Source organism: Heterodontus francisci, unplaced genomic scaffold (assembly GCF_036365525.1).
Source record: "Heterodontus francisci isolate sHetFra1 unplaced genomic scaffold, sHetFra1.hap1 HAP1_SCAFFOLD_480, whole genome shotgun sequence".
NCBI lineage: Eukaryota > Metazoa > Chordata > Chondrichthyes > Heterodontiformes > Heterodontidae > Heterodontus > Heterodontus francisci.
Genome location: NW_027141172.1, coordinates 1029973 through 1054330, shown reverse-complemented (window position 1 = coordinate 1054330; position 24358 = coordinate 1029973). Strand labels below are relative to the sequence as shown.

The following is a 24358-nucleotide window of genomic DNA, read 5'->3' as shown; positions in this document are numbered from 1 at the left end:
ACCAGGCAGCTTGAGTCTGGTCAAGGCACTGCCCTGAGGAATGAACCAGCAAATGGCGTTCACTTATTTTGTTTAGCTGAAACGGGCGCGATGTGTGTACATGTTCTTTGTCTGCAAACAATAGGGCCCTGTGTATTAATATATGTAGCTTCCAGTACGCACAAATGCACCACACTGCGAGCCCGATTGACGGCCTGAAATTCCTTGGCATACTAGTTGAGAAATCTGTTGAGGGGTTCTCTACCACGGTCCACCACAAACCTGCCTTCACTGGTCAATACATGCGTTGGGATTCTTACAGTTCCACACGCTGTAAGATTGGCCTTATCAGCAAGGGCCCGAACCATTTGCTCACCATGCAAGCTTGATGCTGAAATAGGGCGAATCAAAGACATCCTGCATGACAATGGATACCCTGATCAGATCATTTCTCACAGTATATCGTGCAAATTTATGAACAGGCCTAAGGCCATCATTTTTGGCCCTGAAAAATGCCCAGTCTACCTCAAATTACCCTGGAAGGGTAATGTATCCCAAAAATTTGAGCAACAGGGGAAGCTAGCTGTTTCAAGCTGCTACTATGCAGCAGTAACATGTGTGGTGTTCACCACTAACAGGATGCTGCCGTTGAGCCAAAAAGACGTCCTGCCTATCTCACAAATGAGTAATGTGATATATAAATTTCAATGCCAGTGTGATGCTAGGTATATAGGCCGTACATCCCAAAGACTGGCGGATCGTATCAAACAACATGTCCCTTCCACTGTTTGCAATGAGCAAGGTACAGGCCGTACCCAACCAGCCCGTGCTTGCAAAACTCAAAACACAGTGTACAACATTAGATGTGATTCTGCGATTGGACAGCATTTGCTAAATAATCCTCAGTGTGCTAAGAATTAGGTTGACAACCAATTTCAGATGGTCAGCAGGGCTTGCAGTGTGGCACATTTGCGCTTACTGGAAGCTACATATATTATTAGACAGGGCCCTGTTCTTTGCAGACAGAAAGAACATGTACACACATCGCGTCTGTTTCAGCTAAACAAAATAAGTGACAGCCATTCGCTGGTTCATTGGTCAAGGCGTTGCCATGTGGAATCGTAGTCAAGCTGCCTGGTTTAAATTTCAAACAAAGCTTGGCAGTTAACTGTCAGTCACCGTAAACTGGTGCATTCTCCATGGAAACGCCTGTACCAATCCAAGTTCACTTGCCAACCAATCAGCACTCTTCTCATGCAGTATAAGTTGTTGTTTTCCTTTACATGGGCATTCTTGCGGATTGTACTGATGAGTGCAAGACGAAAAGCTTCGGCAAAATGTCTCTAGTTTCGGCAATATTTATTATTTATTTATTTATTTTTTATTTAGAGATACAGCACTGAAACAGGCCCTTCGGCCCACCGAGTCTGTGCCGACCAACAACTACCCATTTATACTAACCCTACAGTAATCCCATATTCCCTATCACCTTCCTACACTAGGGGCAATTTACAACGGCCAATTTACCTATCACCTGCAAGTCTTTTGGATGTGGGAGGAAACCGGAGCACCCGGCGGAAACCCACGCGGTCATAGGGAGAACTTGCAAACTCCGCACAGGCAGTACCCAGAATTGAACCCGGGTCCCTGGAGCTGTGAGGCTGCAGTGCTAACCACTGCGCCACTGTGCTGCCCTCTGTACTACCAAATGACTAGTTAACTTTTTATTGTCATAATTCCTCCAGTTCATAATGGCTCCTTCCGAGCACGACACAGCAAACAGAGAGTGAATCATTTCACACTTCTCTACATTAAATTTGCTCTGCCGCTTGTCCGCCCATTCCACCAGCCTATGTCCTCGAAGTTTATCACTGTCCTGCACATAGTTCACAATACTTCCACGTTTTGTGTCATCAGCAACTTTTTAAAATGTGATCGGTTGTTTATTGGACTGGAAAAAGGTATAATTTTTTTATTCAGTCATGGGATGTGGGTGTCACTGGCCAGGCCAGCATTTATTGTCTATCCCTAATTGCCCTTGAGAAGGTGGTAGCGAGCTGCCTTCTTGAATATAGTTGGGTTTCCCAGGGGTCGGAATTAGGGCCCCTGTTTTTCTTAATATTTATTAATGACCTAGACTTGGGTATAAGGGCACAATTTGAAAAGTTGTTGATGGCACAAAATGTGGAAGTATTGTGAACTGTGTGCAGGATAGTGATAGACTTAAAGAGGCCATAGACAGGCTGGTGGAATGGGCGGACAAGAGGCAGATCAAATTTAATGTAGGGAAGTGTGAAATGATTCATTTTGGTAGGAAGAACAAGGAGAAGCAATATAAAACAAAGGATGCAGTTCCAAAGGAGGTGCAGGAGCAGAGAGACCTGGGGATGTATCTGCACAAATTGTTGAAGGTGGCAGGGCAGGTTGAGAAAGCAGTTAATAAGGCATATGGGATCCTGGGCTTTATAAACTGAGACATGGAGTACAAAAGCAAGGAAGTTATGGTGAACCTTTATAGAATACTGGTCTGGCCTTAACTGGATTGTTGTGTCCAGTTCTGGGCACCGCACTTTAGGAAAGATGTGAAGGCATTGGAGAGAATGCAGAAAAGACTCACAAAAATGGTTCCAGGGATGAGGGACTTCAGTTACATGGATAGGTTGGAGAATCTGGGGCTATTCCCTTTTTTTAAAGAGTTGTTCAAAATCATGAGGCGTCTGGACAGAGTAGATAGGGAGAAACTGTTCCCGTTGCTGAAAGGATCCACAACCAGGGGACACTGATCTAAGGTAGTTGGCAAAAGAACCAGAGATGACATGAGAAAAAACTTTTTTACGCAGCGTGGGGTTAGGATCTGGAATGCTCTGCCTGAGAGTGTGGTAGCAGCAGGTTCAATCGAGTTCTTTAAAAAGAGAACTGGATAATTATCTGAGTAGAGAAAAGCATTGCCATGGGGATAGGACAGGGAAGTGGGACTAGGTGAGTAGCTCTTGGAGAGAGCCGGCATGGACACGATGGGCCGAATACCTTCCTGTGCTATAACCATTCTGTGATTCTATAATGCGGACGTGACTAATGACAATAGTGGGGACAGATGGGATGTCATACTCTGAGGGAGAATGCAGTGAAATGCAAACCCTCTCGAGTCCATTGTGTCTGAAGTGCAGGGGGAGGGGCAGAGATCAACAGGAAGCCTGCCAGTCGGCTGCCAAATGTCTAGTGTTGCTAAGTTACAGAGGAGCACCTCAGCCCCCAGCATCTCCTAGGAAAAGCGTCAAATCAGTGCATTGAGCTTTGGGACTCTGCCTTTCCCAGGCATCTCTGCGAGGGAGAGGGAAGGGAGGGGACCATCAGCGCTGATATCGCTAGTGAAGGCGGGGAGCTGGACACTGCAAGCAGGCTGATGTATCTGCGTGAGCTGGGGGCTTGGTGCTTGGGTTGAGGCTGTGCCCCTTACTGACTGACTGTAGTGTGCACCCTTCCTCCCCCTCGCTCCCTCTCTCTGGATCCACTGAGCAGGGTTCGTGCTGTCTCTGTGCATACAGGCTGTGCTCCAACACTGCAGCCATTTGCAGGAAATCAGAAGCAGCTGGGCCAGAACATCCATTAAAAAACTGCATTCATCTTAATATCTGACGTTGTGTCTCTGTATCCTATGCATAATGATGCGACAGGCCCCAGCGATGAGAAAGGTACTGATTAAAGCTTCATCATTCCCAATCTCTGCATGCTTCAAGCGCTACTCTTTCTGATCATTATTTATTATCTGTTTTACCTACAAAAATTCCTACCCAATTTCTTGCTTTGTTTTTTTCTAAAGCTTTATTTTCCAGAGATTCCTCCTTGGTGACATGTTATTAAAATGCTTTCTTCCTGAATAGTGCTGCATGATGTATACCAGTAAATATTGTTTTTAGTTTGTGCAGGAGCTGCCTGGGGGATTGTTTGTTAGCAGTCTCTGCATGATGCACTGTATTGTCTGAGCCTGAACTCGTTGGTTTGTGAGCATGCCCTGTCTGTGTGTGTGAGTGAGCATCCTTTATCTGAGTGTGTGTGTGTGTGTGTGTGTGTGTGTGTGTGTGTGTGTGTGAGTCCTGTATGTGAGTGTGAACATCCTTTATGTGTGCGTGTGTGAGAGCGGCCTCTGTGTGAATGAGTGTGAGCATCCTTTATCTGAGTGTGAGTGTGTGTGTGTGTGAGTCCTGTATGTGAGTGTGAACATCCTTTATGTGTGTGTGTGTGAGAGAGCGTCCTCTGTGTGTGTGCGTGAACATCCTGTGAGCGTGCTGTGTGTGTGTGAGTGAGCGTCCTCCGTGTGTGTGTACGTACGTGTGAATGTCCTCTGTGTGTGTGCGTGAACAACCTGTGAGCGTGCTGTGTGTGTGTGTGTGTGTGTGTGTGTGAGTGAGTGTCCTCTGTGTGTGTGTACGTACGTGTGAATGTCCTCTGTGTGTGTGCGTGAACATCCTGTGAGCGTGCTGTGTGTGTGTGTGTGTGTGTGTGTGTGAGTGAGTGTCCTCTGTGTGTGTGTGTACGTACGTGTGAATGTCCTCTGTGTGCCTGAGCGCACATACCCTGTGCGCATGTGTATGTGTGAGCATCCTCTGTATGTATATGTTAGTGTGTGTGTGTGTCTCTCTCTCCCCTCTGGGTGTGTGGGTGAGCGTGCGCTGTGTGTGTGTGTTAGCTGAATGTGCATGTAGTGAGTGAGTATGTGTGTGATGAGCATGTCTGTGTGGAGCGAGAGTGTTGGGTGCAAGCAGAGTTTGTGTGTGTTTTGTTGTGCATGCAGCAAGTGTGTATGCGGTGTAAGAGTGTTAAGTGTGCACGCAGTATGAGTATTGGGTGAGGAGGGAATACACGCTGTATGTGTTTACATGTGTGTGTTGGGTGTGAATCTGTTATGTCTGGGTCTGTGCGTGTACAGTCAGAGTTATGTGTATAGTGTGTGTGTGCAGTGTGACTGCACTCAGTAAACATGCGTATGTTATGTGTGCAGTGTGAGTGTACTGGGTGTGACGGGGTCCGTGTTGAGTGTGTTAGAGTTGTGTGTGTGTATATGTTGGGGATGTGTTGTGTTGGGAGTATGCACGGTATGTGTGTAATGTCAATGTATTGATTATGTGCAGTGTGAATGTCATCGAGCCAGTTACGGCACAGAAGGAGGCCATTCGACCCATCTAGTCCATGCCGGCTCTCCACAAAGCTATCCTGTCAGTCCCACACCCCAGATCGATCCCCATAGCCCTGCAAGTTTATTTGCTTCAAGTGCCCATCCAACTTCCTCTTGAAGCCATTCCATCACTCCACTTCCATCACCCTTGTGGGCAGCGAGTTCCAGGTCATTACCAACTGCTGCATGAAAAGTTCTTCCTCATTTTCCCCCTGCATCTTTTTCCCAAAACCTTCACTCTGTGTTGCCTAGTCCTTGTACCATTAGTTAATGAGAACAGTTTTTCCTTGTCTAACTTGTCTAAACCTGTCATAATCTTGTACACTTCTATCAAATCTCCCCTCAATCTCCTTTGCTCCAGGTAGAACAGCCCCAGCTTCTCCAACCTAACCTTGTCACTAAAATCCTCCATCCCTGGAGCCATTCTGGTAAATCTCCTCTGCTCCCTCTCAAGGATCCTCACATCCTTCCTAAAATGTGGTGACTCGAACTGGACACAATACTCCAGTTGGAGCCTAACCAGAGCTTTATAAAGGTTCAGTATAACTTCCTGCTTTTGTACTCTATGACTCTCTTTATGAAGCCCAAGATCCCATAACCTTACCACTCTCTCAATATGTCCTGCCACCTTCAAATTGATGCACATGCACCCCCCAGGTCCCACTGTTCCTGCACACTCGTTAGAACTGTAACATTAAATCTATATTGCCTCTCCCTAGTCTTACTGCCAAAATGCATCACCTCATACTTGTCAGTATTAAATTCCATCTGCCACTTGTCTGCCCATTCTGTTAGCCTATCTATGTCCTGTTGTTGGCAGTTCATCGCATCCTGACTGTTTGCTGCGCCTCCAAATTTGGTATCATAGGCAAATTTTGATATTCTGCTCTGTATTCCAAGATACAAGTCATCTATATATAGCAAAAGAAGCAGTGGTCCCAGCACTAACCCTTTGGTAACACCACTGCCTACAATCCTCCAGTCTGGAAAACAACCATTTATTATGACTATATTTTTCTGTCCTTAAGTCAATTTTTTATCCAGTTGGACACTGATTCTCCGATTGCATGAGCTTCAATTTTGTTAAACAGCCTTTCATGTGGTACCTGATCAAACACTTTCTTAAAATCTATATAGACAACAACCACCACATTCCCTTCATCAACCTTCTGTTACTTCATCAAAAATTCATTTAGTGAAGCATGATCTGCCTTTTACAAATCCATGCTGGCTCCCCTTAATTAACTCAAACCTCTAAGTGTCCGTGGATTTTTTTCCCTGATTTAGTTTCCAAAACCTTACCATCACTGATGTTAAACTAACTGGCCTGTAGTTGCTAGGACTGTCCTTATACCCTTTCTTGAATAAGGGTGTCACATTTGCCACTCTCCAATCCTCTGGCACCTTCCCCATATCCAGAGAAGATTATGACCAGCCCTTATGCTATCTCCACCCCCACTTCCTTTAACAACCTGGGATGCAAGCCATCTGAATCTGGTGACTTATCTACCCTAAGCATAGCTAACCTTTTTAACACCTTTCTGCTCTCAAATTTTATCCTATCCATTGCCTCTACTCTCTCCTCTTCCACTGATATTTTGTCAGATTCTATTTCCTTAGTGAACACTGATACAAAGTACTCATTAAATATATTAGCCTTGCCCTGTGCCATTCAGCATACATTACCCTCTTTGTCCCTAATAGGCCCTACTCTCCCTCTTTCTATCCGCTTACTATTTGCATGCCAGTAGAAGATATTTGGGTTCACTTTTATGTTGACTCCCATTCTATTCTCATATTATCTCTTTGCCAGTCTTATTTTCCTCTTCACCTCCTCTCTCAATCTCATAGTTATATGTCCCCCCTCAGCCTTCTCTGCTCTAAGGAAAAGAACCCTAGCCTATCCAGTCTCTCTTCATAGCTGAAATGCTCCAGCCCAGGCAACATCCTGGTGAATCTCCTCTGCACCCTCTCCAGTGCAATCACATCCTTCCTATAGTGTGGTGCCCAGAACTGTACACAGTACTCCAGCTGTGGCCTAACTAGCATTTTATACAGCTCCATCATAACCTCCTTGCTCTTATATTCTATGCCTCGGCTAATAAAGGCAAGTATCCCATATGCCTTTCTAACCACCTTATCTACCTGTGTTGCTGCCTTCAGTGACCTATGGACAAGTACACCAAGGTCCCTCTGACCCTCTGTATTTCCTAGGGTCCTACCATCCATTGTATATTCCCTTGCCTTGTTAGTCCTCCCAAAATGCATCACCTCACACTTCCCAGGATTAAATTCCATTTGCTACTGATCCTCCCATCTCACCAGCCCATCTATATCGTCCTGTAACCTAAGGCTTTCCTCCTCACTATTTACAACACCACCAATTTTCGTGTCTATTGTAAATGGCCTGATCCTCACTTGATGAGTTCACCTGACCTGCATCAGACACCCTCTTTTTTTTGTTTCACCATAATCTCTATCTCCCTCTTCATCCAAGGAGCCCTGTTCTTGGTTCCCCTACCTTTCGTCTATGTTGGAATGTTCCTAGCCTGTACCTGAAGCATCTCTTCCTTAAAGATAACCCATTATTCTGATAGAGCCCTTCCTGTCAGTCTTTGGTCCCCATTCTACCCTGGCTAGATCCCTTCTCATCGCATTGAAATTAGCCTTCTTCCAATCTAGACATTTTACCTTATTTTGTTCCTTGCTTTTCTGCATTACTAATCTAAACCTTATGATACACTGATCACTCTTCCCCAAGTGCTCCCCACAGAAACTTGGTCCACTTGACCCACTTCATTTCCCAGCACCAGATCCAGTAATGTCTCCTTTTTAGTTGGGCTGAGAACATACTAATCAAGGAAATTCTGAATACATTTCATAAATTCCTCACCCTTCTTACCTTTTACTCTAGAATTAACCCAATTGATGTTTAGGTAATTAAAGTCCCCCAAAATCACCACTGTAGTTCTTGCAAATCTCCGATTTCCCTGCAAATTTGTTCCTCTATCCCTCTCTCAGTATTTTAAGGTCTATAGAATACCCCTTGTAACATGATCATACCATTGTGCTCCTCAACTCTACCAAATGGATTCTGTCCTTGCCCCTTCAAGGGCATCCTCTCTTTCCAACACAACAATGTCTTCCCAAATTAGTACGGCCATCCCACCTCCCTTTATTCCTTCTGTATCTTTTCTGAACACTTTATATCCTTGCATATTAAGCGCCCAGTCATCACCATTTTTAAGCCACATTTCTGTGTCTTTGCATTCCTCTTAGTCCTTCTCGGTCACTCCCACCTAATACGGAACTACTCCCTGCTTTAGTACTGACTGACACTCTCACTCTGAACTCACTATCTGTCTCTTCCAATTCTCTGTGCGCCTTGGTATTCCTCTTGTATTATCTCCTGGTTCCCACACCCCTGCCAAGTTAGTTTAAACTTTTTACCCTATCCATTGCCTCTCCTCTCTCTGATTTTTTTCTATTCGTTCATGGGATGTGGGCATCGCTGGCTAGGACAACACTTATTGCCCATCCCTAATTGCCCTTGAGAAGGTGGTGGTGAGCTGCCTTCTTGAACCGCTACAGTCCATGTGAGGTAGGTACACCCACAGTGCTATTAGGAAGGGAGTTCCAGGATTTTGACCCAGCGACAGTGAAGAAATAGCGATGAAATAGTTCCAAGTCAGGATGGTGTGTGGCTTGGAGGGGAACTTGCAGGTGGTCGTGGTCCCATGCATTTGCTGCCCTTGTCCTTCTAGGTAATAGAGGTTGCAGGTTTGGAAGGTGCTGCCTAAGGAGACTTGGTGCATTGCTACAGTGCATCTTGTAGATGGTACACTCTGCTGCCACTGTGCGTCGGTGGTGGAGGGAGTGAATGTTGAAAGTGGTGGATGGGGTGCCAGTTAAGTGGGCTGCTTTGTCCTGGATGGTGTTGAGCTTCTTGAGTGTGTTGGAGCTGGACCCATCCAGGCAAGTGGAGAGTATTCCATCACATTCCTGACTTGTGCCTTGTAGATGGGTGGACAGGCTTTGGGGAGTCAGGAGGTGATTTACTCGCTGCAGAATTCCCAGCCTCTGACCTGCTCTTGTAGCCACGGTATTTATATGGCGACTTCAGTTCAATTCATGGTCAATGGTAACCCCCAGGATGTTGATAGTGGAGTCTGAAGAAGGGTCACTGACCTGAAACGTTAACTCTGCTTCTCTCTCCACAGATGCTGCTAGACCTGCTGAGTCTGTCCAGCATTTCTTGTTTTTATTTCTGATTTCCAGCATCCACAGTATTTTGCTTTTATATTATTGTTGATAGTGGGGGATTTAGCGATGGTAATGCCATTAATGTAAAGGGGAGATGCTTAGATTCTCTTTTGTTTGAGATGGTAATTGCCTAGCACTTGTGTGGTGAGAATATTACTTACCACTTATCATCCCAAGCCTGGATGTTGTCCAGGTCTTGCTGCATCTGGACATGGGCTGCTTCAGCAGGAGTTGTGAATGGTGCTGAACATTGTGCAATCATCAGCGAACATCCCCACTTCTGACCTTTATGATGGAGGGAAGGTCATTGATGAAGCAGCTGAAAATGGTTGGGCCTAGGACACTACCCTGAGGAACTCCTGCAGTGATGTCCTGGGACTGTGATGATTGACTAGGGGTCATTATTTAAAAATAAGGGGTCGCCAATTTAAGACAGAGATGAGAATTTTTTTCTCTGAGGGTCATGAGTCTTTGGAATTCTCTTCCTCAAAAGGTGGTGGAAGCAGAGTCTTTGAATATATTTAAGGCAGAGAGAGGTAAGCAAGGGGGCGAAAGGTTATCGGGGGTAGGTGGAAATGTGGAGTAATCAGTTCAGCAATGAACTTAATGAATGGCCGGGCAGGCTCAAAGGGCCGAGTGGCCTACTCCTGCTCCTAATTCGTATGTTTGACCTCTAACAACTACAACCATCTTCCTTTGCGCTAGGTACGACTCCAACTAGCAGTGAGTTTTCACCCTGATTCTCATTGACTCCAGTTTTGCTTGATGCCATACTCGGTCAAATGCTGGCTTGATATCAAGGGCTGTCACTCTTGAATTCAGCTCTTTTGTCCATGTTTGGAGCAAGGCTTGAATGAGTTCAGGAGCTGAGTGGCCCTGGTGGAACCCAAACTGAGCGTCAGTGAGCAGATTATTGCTCAGCAAGTGCCTCTTGATAGAACATTTGCTGATGATCAAGAGTAGACTGATGGCAGTAACTCACCAAGTCTCCTTCGGCAGCATCTTCCAAACCTGTGACCTCTACCACCTAGCAAGACAAGGGCAGCAGCTGCAGGGGAACACCACCACCTGCAAGTTCTTCTCCAAGCCATATACCATGCTGACTTGGAACTACATTGCTGTTCCTTCACTGTCACTGGGACAAAATCCTGGAACTCCCTAACAGCACTGTTGGTGTACCTACACCCCAAGGACTGCAGTGGTTCAAGAAGGCAGCTCACCACCACCTTCTCAAGGGCAATTAGGCAACGTCCACATTTCACGATCAAATGTAAAAAAAAAATGTGCGTGCATATGCCTGCGGGGTGAGTGCATGTACGCGCGCGCGAGATGTGAGTGCGCGCGCGCGTGCGTGCGCGCGTGCGTGAGCGTGATGACCTCAGTAGATACTGCTGAATTGAAAACAAGAGATGTGAACTTCCCAGACACATTAAAGAATCACGCAAGATTTCATGTTTTAAGACTGTTAGTACAACAACTGAATGAAAAATCAGCATTAACTAAACAGTACTGCATAGGTAACTAATACGCTAAATTACAGAGAAAGGTATTTCCCATTAACTTAGTAACACACTCGAAAGCCCCACATCACATTTATACGTTACAATGTGTTCTCATTGAAAAGGTATCCCTACAGTTAAAAGTCCCAAACTCTTCCCAGCTGCAATGGGTTGGATCTCCCAGTGTCCTTCTCAAAGCCAACGTCCTCTTCACTCACTTTCGAGCACGTTCGCCTGGACTTCCATTAATAAGGCAATCCTCTGGCGACCCCGTTGGTCTTCTCTCCTTCGTAAACCTCGAGCCCCGGTACTGGTTTTAAATCCTAGCAGCCTTTTGCTGTATCTCTGTCTGAGAGCAGCTGTTACCACAGAAACAGTTCATGGACTTCTGACTTTATTTCTTTAGGCTGCCACTGACTGCTGGTCTTTCTTCCTTCCTTTCAGCCCCCAGATCTAGGAAAACCTCTTGAATTTATCCAGATCAAATGTCAATAGTCGTTTGCTTTTCACAATTCTCAGACACCATACGTCTGACTGTAGAAAAACCACCCTGGCCTTCCTTTACTCCTGGTGTTAAAAATTGCAACTCAAATCTGCATTTTAGAGCCCCTGGCTCCCTGTTTACAATCTGAGAGCCTGGGAGAGCGAAACCTATTGTCCTTTTGGTATTACAAACTTGCACCCTGCTTTCAAAAGAATATTTGATCTGGGTTCCTTGTTCTGATGATAACCAAGACCCCTAGCTTGTCTCTGGGCAGATTTTGTGTGAGGTAACATGTCTCCTCCAAATGTCCATTTTACAAAGAACCGTACAGCACAGGAACAGGCCATTCGGCCCTCCAAGCCTGCGCCGATCTTGATGCCTGCCTAAACTAAAACCTTCTGCACTTCCGGGGACCGTATCCCTCTATTCCCATCCTATTCATGTATTTGTCAAGATGCCTCTTAAACGTCTCTATGGTACCTGCTTCCACCACCTCCCCCGGCAACAAGTTCCAGGCACTCAACACCCTCTGTGTAAAGAACTTGCCTCGCACATCCCCTCTAAACTTTGCCCCTCTCACTTTAAACCTATGCCCCCTCGTAACTGACTCTTCCACCCTGGGAAAAAGCTTCTGACTATCCACTCTGTCCATGCTGCTCATAACTTTGTAAACCTCTATCATGTCGCCCCTCCACCTCCGTCGTTCCAGTGAAAACAATCCGTGTTTATCCAACCTCTCCTCATAGCTAATTCCCTCCAGACCAGGCAACATCCTGGTAAACCTCTTCTGTACCCTCTCCAAAACCTCCACGTCCTTCTGGTGGTGTGGCAACCAGAATTGCACGCAATATTCTAAGTGTGGCCTAACTAAAGTTCTGTACAGCCGCAGCATAACTTGCCTATTTTTATACTCTATGCCCCGACCGATGAAGGCAAGCATGCCGTATGCCTTCTTGACTACCTTATCCACCTGCGTTGCCACTGTGGACCTGTACGCCCAGATCTCTTTGCCTGTCAATACTCCTAAGGGTTTTGCCATTTACTGTATACTTCCCATCTGCATTAGACCTTCCAAAATGCATTACCTCACGTTTGTCCGGATTAAACTCCATCTGCCATTTCTCCGCCCAAGTCTCCAACCGATCTATATCCTGCTGTATCCTCTGACAATCCTCATCACTATCTGCAACTCCTCCAACCTTTGTATCGTCCGCAAACTTACTAATCAGACCAGCTACATTTTCCTCCAAATCATTTATATATACTACAAACAGCAAAGGTCCCAGCACTGATCCCTGTGGAACACCACTGGTCACATCCCACCATTCAGAAAAGCACCCTTCCACTGCTACCCTCTGTCTTCTATGACCGAGCCAGCTCTGTATCCATCTTGTCAGCTCACCTCTGATCCCATTAAAGATCAGTTTTTAAAATGTAGCCATACTACCAAGTCCAGGGTTCGTAACATGAGTGTGCATGTGCGGTGAGCCTGTGCAGTGTGTGGATGTGGGTGTGGTTGTGCGCAGTGCTTGTGTGAGTGTGTTGGGGTGGGTAGTGGGGGAGCTAACCCTGGCTGTGACCACCTGTTAATTGTTGCACTAACTGCAGCACTGTGTGAGGAATAACTGACTGCACTGCTGGTTGTCTGCACCCCTGTGCTGGGGACACATTACTAGCCGAGGTATCAGTGTGATGCCACCACTACTGTCTCGTTGTCCTGTCCCTACATGCAGCCACTGTCCAGTAGTTTATTCCTCATCGTGCTGTCCCTGAAATAACTGGCTCTTGACTAACTGTGATGCTGTTTTTCTTCCTGTACATTCTCTGGTTGTGTCGGTCGCTGCTGCTGCTGCTTGTCCTCTGTTGCCTCCTCCCTCTTCCTTCTACTCTGGCTCCTCGTGCCACAGCAACCCACCAGACGCACCAAGGTGAGCACTGACCACTGAATGGGCACCTCGCTTAGGGCTGTACCAGTTGTCTGCCCGTGAATCAGAGCAGTCTCCTCACAGTTATTGGTTCAAGCAGAGACTGCCACTTTGTGTCCTATTTAGAAATGAGTCTTGTTGTAAAGATGCACATGGATTTGTGTGAGCAGCTGGGACTGAACCTTCCAATCATCAAAAATCACTTCATTTCGCAGCCTATTTATTTGATGGCAGATATGATCTGAGATCGACAGTATCTGTGCACGAAATGGGAGCTGAGACTTGCACACTGCTCAACGGAAATAGGGATTTTGCTTGAGCAAAACGACAGCCTCGATTGAGAAGGACAAATAAAACAAGGGGCATAATCTGTGTTAAGCACGCCATGTTAATGGCAATGTGTCTTAAATGCATTGTGTGTTGGGGAGGGCGGAGCAAGAGAAATAATCAGACTGAGGAGAGAGTGGGTCCGGGAGCGGAGACGGAGTGGCTCCGGGCCCGGGAGCGGAGACGGAGTGGCTCCGGGCCCGGGAGCGGAGACGGAGTGGCTCCGGGCCCGGGAGCGGAGACGGAGTGGCTCCGGGCCCGGGAGCGGAGACGGAGTGGCTCCGGGCCCGGGAGCGGAGACGGAGTGGCTCCGGGCCCGGGAGCGGCGACGGAGTGGCTCCGGGCCCGGGAGCGGCGACGGAGTGGCTCCGGGCCCGGGAGCGGCGACGGAGTGACTCCGGGCCCGGGAGCGGCGACGGAGTGGCTCCGGGCCCGGGAGCAGCGACGGAGTGGCTCCGGGTCCGGAAGTGATGGTACAGACCATGATGTGGGGATTGGGAGTGATGGTTTAGACTGGTAGCATTTGAAGTAGAACAAGACAAGTCTAAAGGCATTGTATCTTAATGCATGGAGCATTCCTAATAAGGTAAATGAATTAACAGCGCAAATTAATATAAATGGTTATGATATAGTTGCGATTATGGAGACATGGCTGCGGGGTGACCAAGGATGGGAGCTGAATATCCAGGGGTATTCAGTATTTAGGAAGGACAGGCAAAAAGGGAAAGGAGAGGTTGGGTAGCGTTGTTAGTAAAGGAGGAAATCAATGCAATAGTGAGGAAGGATATTGGCTCGGAAAATTATGATGTGGAATCTGTATGGGTGGAGCTAAGAAACACCAAGTGGTAGAAAACGTTGGTGAGGGTTGTCTATAGACCCCCAAACAGTAGTGGAGATGTAAGGGATGGAATTAAACAGGAAATTAGAGATGCATGCAATAAGGGTACAACTGTAATCATGGGTGAGTTTAATCTACATATAGATTGGTCAAACTGAATTCGCAATAATACTGTGAGGAGGATTTCCTGGAGTGACGGTTTTTTAGACCACTACGTTGAGGAACCAACTAGAGAACAGGCTATCCTAGACTGGATATTGTGCAATGAGAAAGGATTAATTAACAATCTTGTGTGGGGTCCCTTGGGGAGGAGCGACAATAACATGATAGAATTCTTCATTAAGATGGAGAGTGAAGTAGTTGAATCGGAAACTAGGGTCCTGAATCTAAATAAAGGAAACTACGAAGGTATAAGGAGCGAGTTGGCTGTGGTAGATTGGGGAACTTCACTAAAAGGGTTGACGGTGGATAGGCAATGGATAATATTTAAAGAACGTGTGCATGAATTACAACAATTATTCATTCCTGTCTGGTGCAAAAATAAAACAGGAAAGGTGGCTCAACCGTGGCTTACAAAAGAAATTAAGGATAGTATTAGATCCAAAGAGAGATCCAAAGAGGAGGCATATAAAATTGCCAGAAAAAGCAGCAAGTCTTGAGGATTGGGAGCAGTTTAGAATTCAGCCAAGGAGGACAAAGAGGTTGATTAAGCGGGGGAAGAATAGAGTATGTAAGTAAACTTGCGGTGAACATAAAAACTGACTAAAAGCTTCCATACATTTGTGAAGAGAAAAAGATGAGTGAAGATAAATGTAGGACTTACAGTCACAAATAGGGGAAATTATAATGGGGAACAAAGAAATGGCAGAACAATTAAACACGTACTTTGTTTCTGTCTTCACAAAGGACACAAATAACCTCCCAGAACCAAGTGTCTAATGAGCGGGAGGAACTGAAGGAAATCAGTATTAGTAAAAAAAAAGTGCTAGGGAAACTAATGGGGTTAAAGGCTGACATCCCCAGGGCCTGATAATATACATCCCAGAGTACTAAAGGAAGTGGCCCAGAAAATAGTGGATGCATTGGTGGTTATCTTCCAAAATTCTGTAGACTCTGGAGAAGTTCTGACAGATTGGAGGGTGGCAAATGTAACCCCACTATTTAAAAAAGGAGGGATAAAAAAACAGGGAACTACAGACTAGTTAGTCTTACATCAGTAGTGGGGAAAATGCGAGAGTCCATTATAAAGGATGTGATAACAGAACACCAAGAAAGCATAAACGGGAATGGACAAAGTCAGCATGCGTTTACGAAAGGGAAGGCATGCTTAACAAATCTACTGGAGTGTTTTGAGGATGTAACTAGTAGAATATATAAGGGAGAACCAGTGGATGTGGTGTATTTGGATTTTCAGAAGGCTTTTGATAAGGTCCCACATAAAAGGTTAGTGTGCAAAATTAAAGCACATGGGACTGGGGGTAATATACTGGCATGGATTGAGAACTGGTTGACAGACAGGAAACAGAGAGTAGGAATAAACGGGTCTTTTTCCGGGTGGCAGGCAGTGACTTGTGGGGTACCGCAGGGATCAGTGCCAGGACCCCAGCTATTCACAATATATATTAATGACTTGGGTGAGGGAACTAAATGCAACATTTCCAAGTTTGCAGACGACACAAAGCTGGGGGGGGCGGTGCGGGGAATGTGAGCTGTGAGGAGGATGCAAAGAGGCTCCAATGTGATTTGGACAAGTTGGGTGAGTGAGCAAATGCAGTATAACGTGGATAAATGTGAGGTTATCCACTTTGGTTGGAAAAACAGAAAGACAGATTATGTAGATGAGGGTAGTGCAGTTGATTTAGTTTACATGGATTTCAGCAAAGCCTTTGACCAGGTCCCACATGGGAGACTTATCAAGAAAGCAAATGCACATGGGATACAGGGAACTTGATAAGGTGGATTCAAAATTGGCTTAGCTGTAGGAGACGGAGAGTGATGACAGACGGCTGTTTTAGTGACTGGAAGCCAGTGTCCAGTGGCGTACCACAGGGATCTGTGCTGGGTCCCCTATTGTTTGTTATTTATATAAACGACATAGATGACTATGTGGGGGGTAGGATCAGTAAGTTCACGGATGACACAAAGATTAGCCTAGTGGTTAACAGTGAGGTTGAGTGTCTTCCATTACAGGAAGATATAGACGGGATGGTCAAATGGGCAGAAAAGTGGCAGATGGAATTTAACGCTGAAAAGTGTGAGGTGATACACTTTGGAAGGAGTAATGTGACACGGAAGTATTCAATGAATGGCCTGACACTGGGAAGTTCCGAGGAACAAAGGGACCTTGGTGTGTTTGTCCATAGATCTTTGAAGGCAGAAGGGCAGGTTAATAGGGTGGTGAAAAAGGCATATGGAACACTTGCCTTTGTCAATCAAGGCATAGATTACAAAAGCAGGGAGGTCATGTTGAAGTTGTACCGAACTTTGGTAAGGCCACAGCTGGAGCACTGTGTGCAATTCTGGTCACCACATTATAGGAAGGATGTGATTGCACTGGAGGGGGTGCAGAGGCGATTCACCAGGATGTTGCCTGGGATGGAACATATAAGCTGTGAAGAGAGGTTGGATAGGCTTGGGTTGTTTTCGCTGGAGCAGAGAAGACTGAGGGGTGACCTGATCGAGGTGTACAAGATTATGAGGGGCATGGACAGGGTGGACAGGGAGCAGCTGTTCCCCTTAGTTGAAGGGTCAGTTACGAGGGGACACAAGTTCAAGGTGAGGGGCAGGAGGTTTAAGGGGGATTTGAGGAAGAACATTTTTACCCAGAGGGTGGTGATGGTCTGGAATGCACTGCCTGGGAGGGTGGTCGAGGCGGGTTGCCTCACATCCTTTAAAAAGTACCTGGATGAGCACTTGGCACGTCATAACATTCAAGGCTATGGGCCAAGTGCTGGCAAATGGGATTAGGTAGACAGATCAGGTGTCTTTAATGCATCCGTGCAGACGCGATGGGCCGAAGGGTCTCTTCTGCACTGTATTATTCTGTCATTCTGTGATTATCTGAATGGTGATAGATTGGGAAGGGGGGAGGTGCAATGAGACCTTGTTGTCCTGATACTTTCAGGTGCAGCAAGCTGTTAGGAAGGCGAATGGTATGTTGGCCTTTATTGCAAGAGGATTTGAGTACAGGAGCAAGGGTGTCTGACTGCAGTTATACAGGGCCTTGGTGAGACTACATCTGGAGTATTGTGTGCAGTTTTGGTCTCCTTATCTGAGGAAGGATATTCTTGCCATGGAGGGAGTGCAAAGATGATTTACTAGGCTGATTCCTGGGATGACAGGATTGACGTATGAGGAAAGATTGAGTCAACTAGGCCTATATTCACTAGACATTAGAAGAATGAGAGAGGATCTCATAGAAACCTATAAAATTCTCGAGACAGGCTAGATACAGGGAGGATGTTCCTGATGGCTGGGGAGTCCAGAACCAGGGGTCACAGTCTCAGGATATGGGGTATACCATTTAGAACCAAGATGAGGAGAAATGTCTTCACTCAGAAGGTGGTGAACCTGTGGAATTCTCTACTGCAGAAGGCAGTGGAGGTCATGTCATTAAATAAATTCAAGAAGGAGATAGATATATTTCTTAATGCCAAAGGAATCGAGGGATATGGGGAGGAAGCGGGAACAGGGTACTGAACTAAACGATCAGCCATGATCTTTTTTGAATGGCAGAGCAGGCCTGAAGGGCCAAATGCCCTACTCCTCCTATTTTCAATGTTTCTTTGATGGTTTAGACTGTGATGTGGAGATTGGGAGTGATGGTTTAGACTGTGAGGTGGAGATTGGGAGTGATGGTTTAGACTGTGAGGTGGTGATTGGGAGTGATGGTTCAGACTGTGAGGTGGGGATTGGGAGTGATGGTTTAGACTGTGAGGTGGGGGTTGGGAGTGTTGGTTCAGACTGTGAGGTGGGGATTGGGAGTGATGGTTTAGTCTGTGATGTGGAGATTGGGAGTGTTGGTTCAGACTGTGAGGTGGGGATTGGGAGTGATGGTTTAGACTGTGAGGTGGAGATTGGGAGTGATGGTTTCGACTGTGAGGTGGAGATTGGGAGTGTTGGTTTAGACTGTGATGTGGGGATTGGGAGTGATGGTTTAGACTGTGAGGTGGTGATTGGGAGTGATGGTTTAGACTGTGAGGTGGTGATTGGGAGTGATGGTTTAGACTGATGTGGGGATTGGGAGTGATGGTTTAGACTGTGAGGTGGAGATTGGGAGTGATGGTTTAGACTGTGAGGTGGAGATTGGGAGTGATGGTTTAGACTGTGAGGTGGAGATTGGGAGTGATGGTTTAGACTGTGAGGTGGAGATTGGGAGTGATGGTTTAGACTGTGAGGTGGAGATTGGGAGTGATGGTTTCGACTGTGAGGTGGAGATTGGGAGTGATGGTTTAGACTGTGAGGTGGAGTTTGGGAGTGATGGTTTAGACTGTGAGGTGGAGATTGGGAGTGATGGTTTAGACTGAGAGGTGGAGATTGGGAGTGATGGTTTAGACTGAGAGGTGGAGATTGGGAGTGATGGTTTAGACTGTGAGGTGGAGATTGGGAGTGATGGTTTAGACTGTGAGGTGGAGATTGGGAGTGTTGGTTTAGACTGTGAGGTGGAGATTGGGAGTGTTGGTTTAGACTGTGAGGTGGAGATTGGGAGTGATGGTTTAGACTGTGAGGTGGAGATTGGGAGTGTTGGTTTAGACTGTGATGTGGGGATTGGGAGTGATGGTTTAGACTGTGAGGTGGAGATTGGGAGTGATGGTTTCGACTGTGAGGTGGAGATTGGGAGTGTTGGTTTAGACTGTGATGTGGGGATTGGGAGTGATGGTTTAGACTGTGAGGTGGTGATTGGGAGTGATGGTTTAGACTGTGAGGTGGTGATTGGGAGTGATGGTTTAGACTGATGTGGGGATTGGGAGTGATGGTTTAGACTGTGAGGTGGAGATTGGGAGTTTTGGTTTAGACTGTGAGGTGGGGGTTGGGAGTGTTGGTTCAGACTGTGAGGTGGGGATTGGGAGTGATGGTTTAGACTGTGAGGTGGGGGTTGGGAGTGTTGGTTCAGACTGTGAGGTGGGGATTGGGAGTGATGGTTTAGTCTGTGATGTGGAGATTGGGAGTGTTGGTTCAGACTGTGAGGTGGGGATTGGGAGTGATGGTTTAGACTGTGAGGTGGAGATTGGGAGTGATGGTTTCGACTGTGAGGTGGAGATTGGGAGTGTTGGTTTAGACTGTGATGTGGGGATTGGGAGTGATGGTTTAGACTGTGAGGTGGTGATTGGGAGTGATGGTTTAGACTGTGAGGTGGTGATTGGGAGTGATGGTTTAGACTGATGTGGGGATTGGGAGTGATGGTTTAGACTGTGAGGTGGAGATTGGGAGTTTTGGTTTAGACTGTGAGGTGGGGGTTGGGAGTGTTGGTTCAGACTGTGAGGTGGGGATTGGGAGTGATGGTTTAGACTGTGAGGTGGGGGTTGGGAGTGTTGGTTCAGACTGTGAGGTGGGGATTGGGAGTGATGGTTTAGTCTGTGATGTGGAGATTGGGAGTGTTGCTTCAGACTGTGAGGTGGGGATTGGGAGTGATGGTTTAGACTGTGAGGTGGGGATTGGGAGTGATGGTTTAGACTGTGATGTGGAGAGTGGGAGTGATGGTTTAGACTGTGATGAGATTGGGCGTGATGGTTGAGAGTATGTGGTGGAGATTGGGAGTGATGGTTGAGAGTGTGAGGTGGTGATTGGGAGTGATGGTTTAGACTGTGAGGTGGAGATTGGGAGTGATGGTTTCGACTGATGGGATTGGGAGTGATGGTTTAGACTGTGATGTGGGGATTGGGAGTGATGGTTTAGACTGTGATGTGGGGATTGGGAGTGATGGTTTAGACTGTGAGGTGGTGATTGGGAGTGATGGTTTAGACTGTGAGGTGGAGATTGGGAGTGATGGTTTAGACTCTGAGGTGGAGATTTGGAGTGATGGTTTAGACTGTGATGTGGAGATTGGGAGTGATGGTTTAGACTGATGCGGGGATTGGGAGTGATGGTTTAGACTGTGAGGTGGAGATTGGGAGTGTTGGTTCAGACTGTGAGGTGGAGATTGGGAGTGTTGGTTTAGACTGTGAGGTGGAGATTGGGAGTGATGGTTTAGACTGTGAGGTGGAGATTGGGAGTGATGGTTTAGACTGTGATGTGGGGATTGGGAGTGATGGTTTAGACTGTGAGGTGGTGATTGGGAGTGATGGTTCAGACTGATGTGGGGATTGGGAGTGATGGTTTAGACTGTGATGTGGGGATTGGGAGTGATGGTTTAGACTTTGAGGTGGAGATTGGGAGTGATGGTTTAGACTGATGTGGGGATTGGGAGTGATGGTTTAGACTGTGAGGTGGGGATTGGGGGTGATGGTTTAGACTGTGAGGTGGTGATTGGGAGTGATGGTTTAGACTGATGTGGGGATTGGGAGTGATGGTTTAGTCTGTGATGTGGAGATTGGGAGTGTTGGTTCAGACTGTGAGGTGGGGATTGGGAGTGATGGTTTAGACTGTGAGGTGGGGATTGGGAGTGATGGTTTAGACTGTGAGGTGGGGATTGGGAGTGATGGTTTATACTGTGATGTGGAGAGTGGGAGTGATGGTTTAGACTGTGATGAGATTGGGAGTGATGGTTGAGAGTATGTGGTGGAGATTGGGAGTGATGGTTGAGAGTGTGAGGTGGTGATTGGGAGTGATGGTTTAGTCTGTGATGTGGAGATTGGGAGTGTTGGTTCAGACTGTGAGGTGGGGATTGGGAGTGATGGTTTAGACTGTGAGGCGGTGATTGGGAGTGATGGTTGAGAGTATGTGGTGGAGATTGGGAGTGATGGTTGAGAGTGTGAGGTGGTGATTGGGAGTGATGGTTTAGACTGTGAGGTGGAGATTGGGAGTGATGGTTTAGACTGATGTGGGGATTGGGAGTGATGGTTTAGACTGTGATGTGGGGATTGGGAGTGATGGTTTAGACTGTGATGTGGGGATTGGGAGTGATGGTTTAGACTGTGATGTGGAGATTGGGAGTGATGGTTTAGACTGATGCGGGGATTGGGAGTGATGGTTTAGACTGTGAGGTGGAGATTGGGAGTGATGGTTCAGACTGTGAGGTGGAGATTGGGAGTGTTGGTTTAGACTGTGAGGTGGAGATTGGGAGTGATGGTTTAGACTGTGAGGTGGAGATTGGGAGTGATGGTTTAGACTGTGATGTGGGGATTGGGAGTGATGGTTTAGACTGTGAGGTGGTGATTGGGAGTGATGGTTCAGACTGATGTGGGGATTGGGAGTGATGGTTTAGACTGTGATGTGGGGATTGGGAGTGATGGTTTAGACTTTGAGGTGGAGATTGGGAGTGATGGTTTAGACTGATGTGGGGATTGGGAGTGATGGTTTAGACTGTGAGGTGGGGATTGGGGGTGATGGTTTAGACTGTGAGGTGGTGATTGGGAGTGATGGTTTAGACTGATGTGGGGATTGGGAGTGATGGTTTAGTCTGTGATGTGGAGATTGGGAGTGTTGGTTTAGACTGTGAGGTGGGGATTGGGAGTGATGGTTTAGACTGTGAGGTGGGGATTGGGAGTGATGGTTTAGACTGTGAGGTGGGGATTGGGAGTGATGGTTTATACTGTGATGTGGAGAGTGGGAGTGATGGTTTAGACTGTGATGAGATTGGGAGTGATGGTTGAGAGTATGTGGTGGAGATTGGGAGTGATGGTTGAGAGTGTGAGGTGGTGATTGGGAGTGATGGTTTAGTCTGTGATGTGGAGATTGGGAGTGTTGGTTCAGACTGTGAGGTGGGGATTGGGAGTGATGGTTTAGACTGTGAGGCGGTGATTGGGAGTGATGGTTGAGAGTATGTGGTGGAGATTGGGAGTGATGGTTGAGAGTGTGAGGTGGGGATTGGGAGTGATGGTTTAGACTGTGAGGTGGAGATTGGGAGTGATGGTTTAGACTGATGTGGGGATTGGGAGTGATGGTTTAGACTGTGATGGGATTGGGAGTGATGGTTTAGACTGTGATGTGGGGATTGGGAGTGATGGTTTAGACTGTGAGGTGGTGATTGGGAGTGATGGTTTAGACTGATGTGGGGATTGGGAGTGATGGTTTAGTCTGTGATGTGGAGATTGGGAGTGTTGGTTTAGACTGTGAGGTGGAGATTGGGAGTGTTGGTTTAGACTGTGAGGTGGAGATTGGGAGTGATGGTTTAGACTGTGAGGTGGAGATTGGGAGTGATGGTTTAGACTGTGAGGTGGAGATTGGGAGTGTTGGTTTAGACTGTGATGTGGGGATTGGGAGTGATGGTTTAGACTGTGAGGTGGAGATTGGGAGTGTTGGTTTAGACTGTGATGTGGGGATTGGGAGTGATGGTTTAGACTGTGATGTGGGGATTGGGAGTGATGGTTTAGACTGTGAGGTGGAGATTGGGAGTGTTGGTTTAGACTGTGATGTGGGGATTGGGAGTGATGGTTTAGACTGTGAGGTGGAGATTGGGAGTGTTGGTTTAGACTGTGAGGTGGGGATTGGGAGTGACGGTTTCGACTGTGAAACGGAGATTGGGAGTGTTGGTTTAGACTGTGATGTGGGGATTGGGAGTGATGGTTTAGACTGTGAGGTGGAGATTGGGAGTGATGGTTTAGACTGTGATGTGGGGATTGGGAGTGATGGTTTAGACTGTGAGGTGGGGATTGGGAGTGATGGTTTAGACTGTGAGGTGGAGATTGGGAGTGATGGTTTAGACTGTGATGTGGGGATTGGGAGTGATGGTTTAGACTGTGATGTGGGGATTGGGAGTGATGGTTTAGACTGTGAGGTGGTGATTGGGAGTGATGGTTTAGACTGTGAGGTGGGGATTGGGAGTGATGGTTTAGACTGTGATGTGGGGATTGGGAGTGATGGTTTAGACTGTGAGGTGGGGATTGGGGGTGATGGTTTAGACTGTGAGGTGGTGATTGGGAGTGATGGTTTAGACTGATGTGGGGATTGGGAGTGATGGTTTAGTCTGTGATGTGGAGATTGGGAGTGTTGGTTCAGACTGTGAGGTGGGGATTGGGAGTGATGGTTTAGACTGTGAGGTGGGGATTGGGAGTGATGGTTTAGACTGTGAGGTGGGGATTGGGAGTGATGGTTTAGACTGTGAGGCGGTGATTGGGAGTGATGGTTTAGACTGTGATGTGGAGAGTGGGAGTGATGGTTTAGACTGTGATGAGATTGGGAGTGATGGTTGAGAGTATGTGGTGGAGATTGGGAGTGATGGTGACGAGTGTGATGTGGAGATTGAGAGTGATGGTTTAGACTGTGATATGGAGATTCGGAGTGATGGTTTAGACTGTGATGTGGGGATTGGGAATGATGGTTTAGTCTGTGATGTAGAGATTGGGAGTGATGGTTTAGACTGTGATGTGGAGATTGGGAGTGATGGTTGAGAGTATGTGGTGGAGTTTGGGAGTGATGGTTTAGACTGTGATGTGGAGATTGGGAGTGATGGTTTAGACTGTGATGTGGAGATTGGGAGTGATGGTTTAGACTGTGATGTGGAGATTGGGAGTGATGGTTGAGAGTATGTGGTGGAGTTTGGGAGTGATGGTTGAGACTGTGATGTGGAGATTGAGAGTGATGGTTTAGACTGTGATATGGAGATTCGGAGTGATGGTTTAGACTGTGATGTGGGGATTGGGAGTGATGGTTTAGACTGTGATGTGGAGATTGGGAGTGATGGTTTAGTCTGTGATGTGGAGATTGGGAGTGATGGTTGAGAGTATGTGGTGGAGATTGGGAGTGATGGTTAAGAGTGTGAGGTGGAGATTG

At 46.8% G+C, this 24358-nt stretch overlaps 1 protein-coding gene across 4 annotated transcripts in view; it reads left to right on the top strand.

Moving 5' to 3' along the window:
* The window catches only part of LOC137362377 (dynactin subunit 1-like), a 212827-nt gene that overhangs the window by 66238 nt on the left and 122231 nt on the right, over positions 1-24358 (top strand). Inside the window, exons 1-2 of one of the 4 annotated variants that reach the window (XM_068026786.1) lie at positions 3627-3671; positions 13306-13326. The exons of 2 other annotated variants lie outside the window; for them this stretch is intronic. In XM_068026786.1, coding sequence (XP_067882887.1) covers positions 3642-3671; positions 13306-13326 — 51 coding nt within the window. In that variant the 5' untranslated portion in view covers positions 3627-3641. Of the gene's footprint in view, positions 1-3626; positions 3672-13305; positions 13327-24358 lie in introns of those variants that run through there. One more of the 4 variants, XM_068026783.1, reaches the window with a different exon arrangement.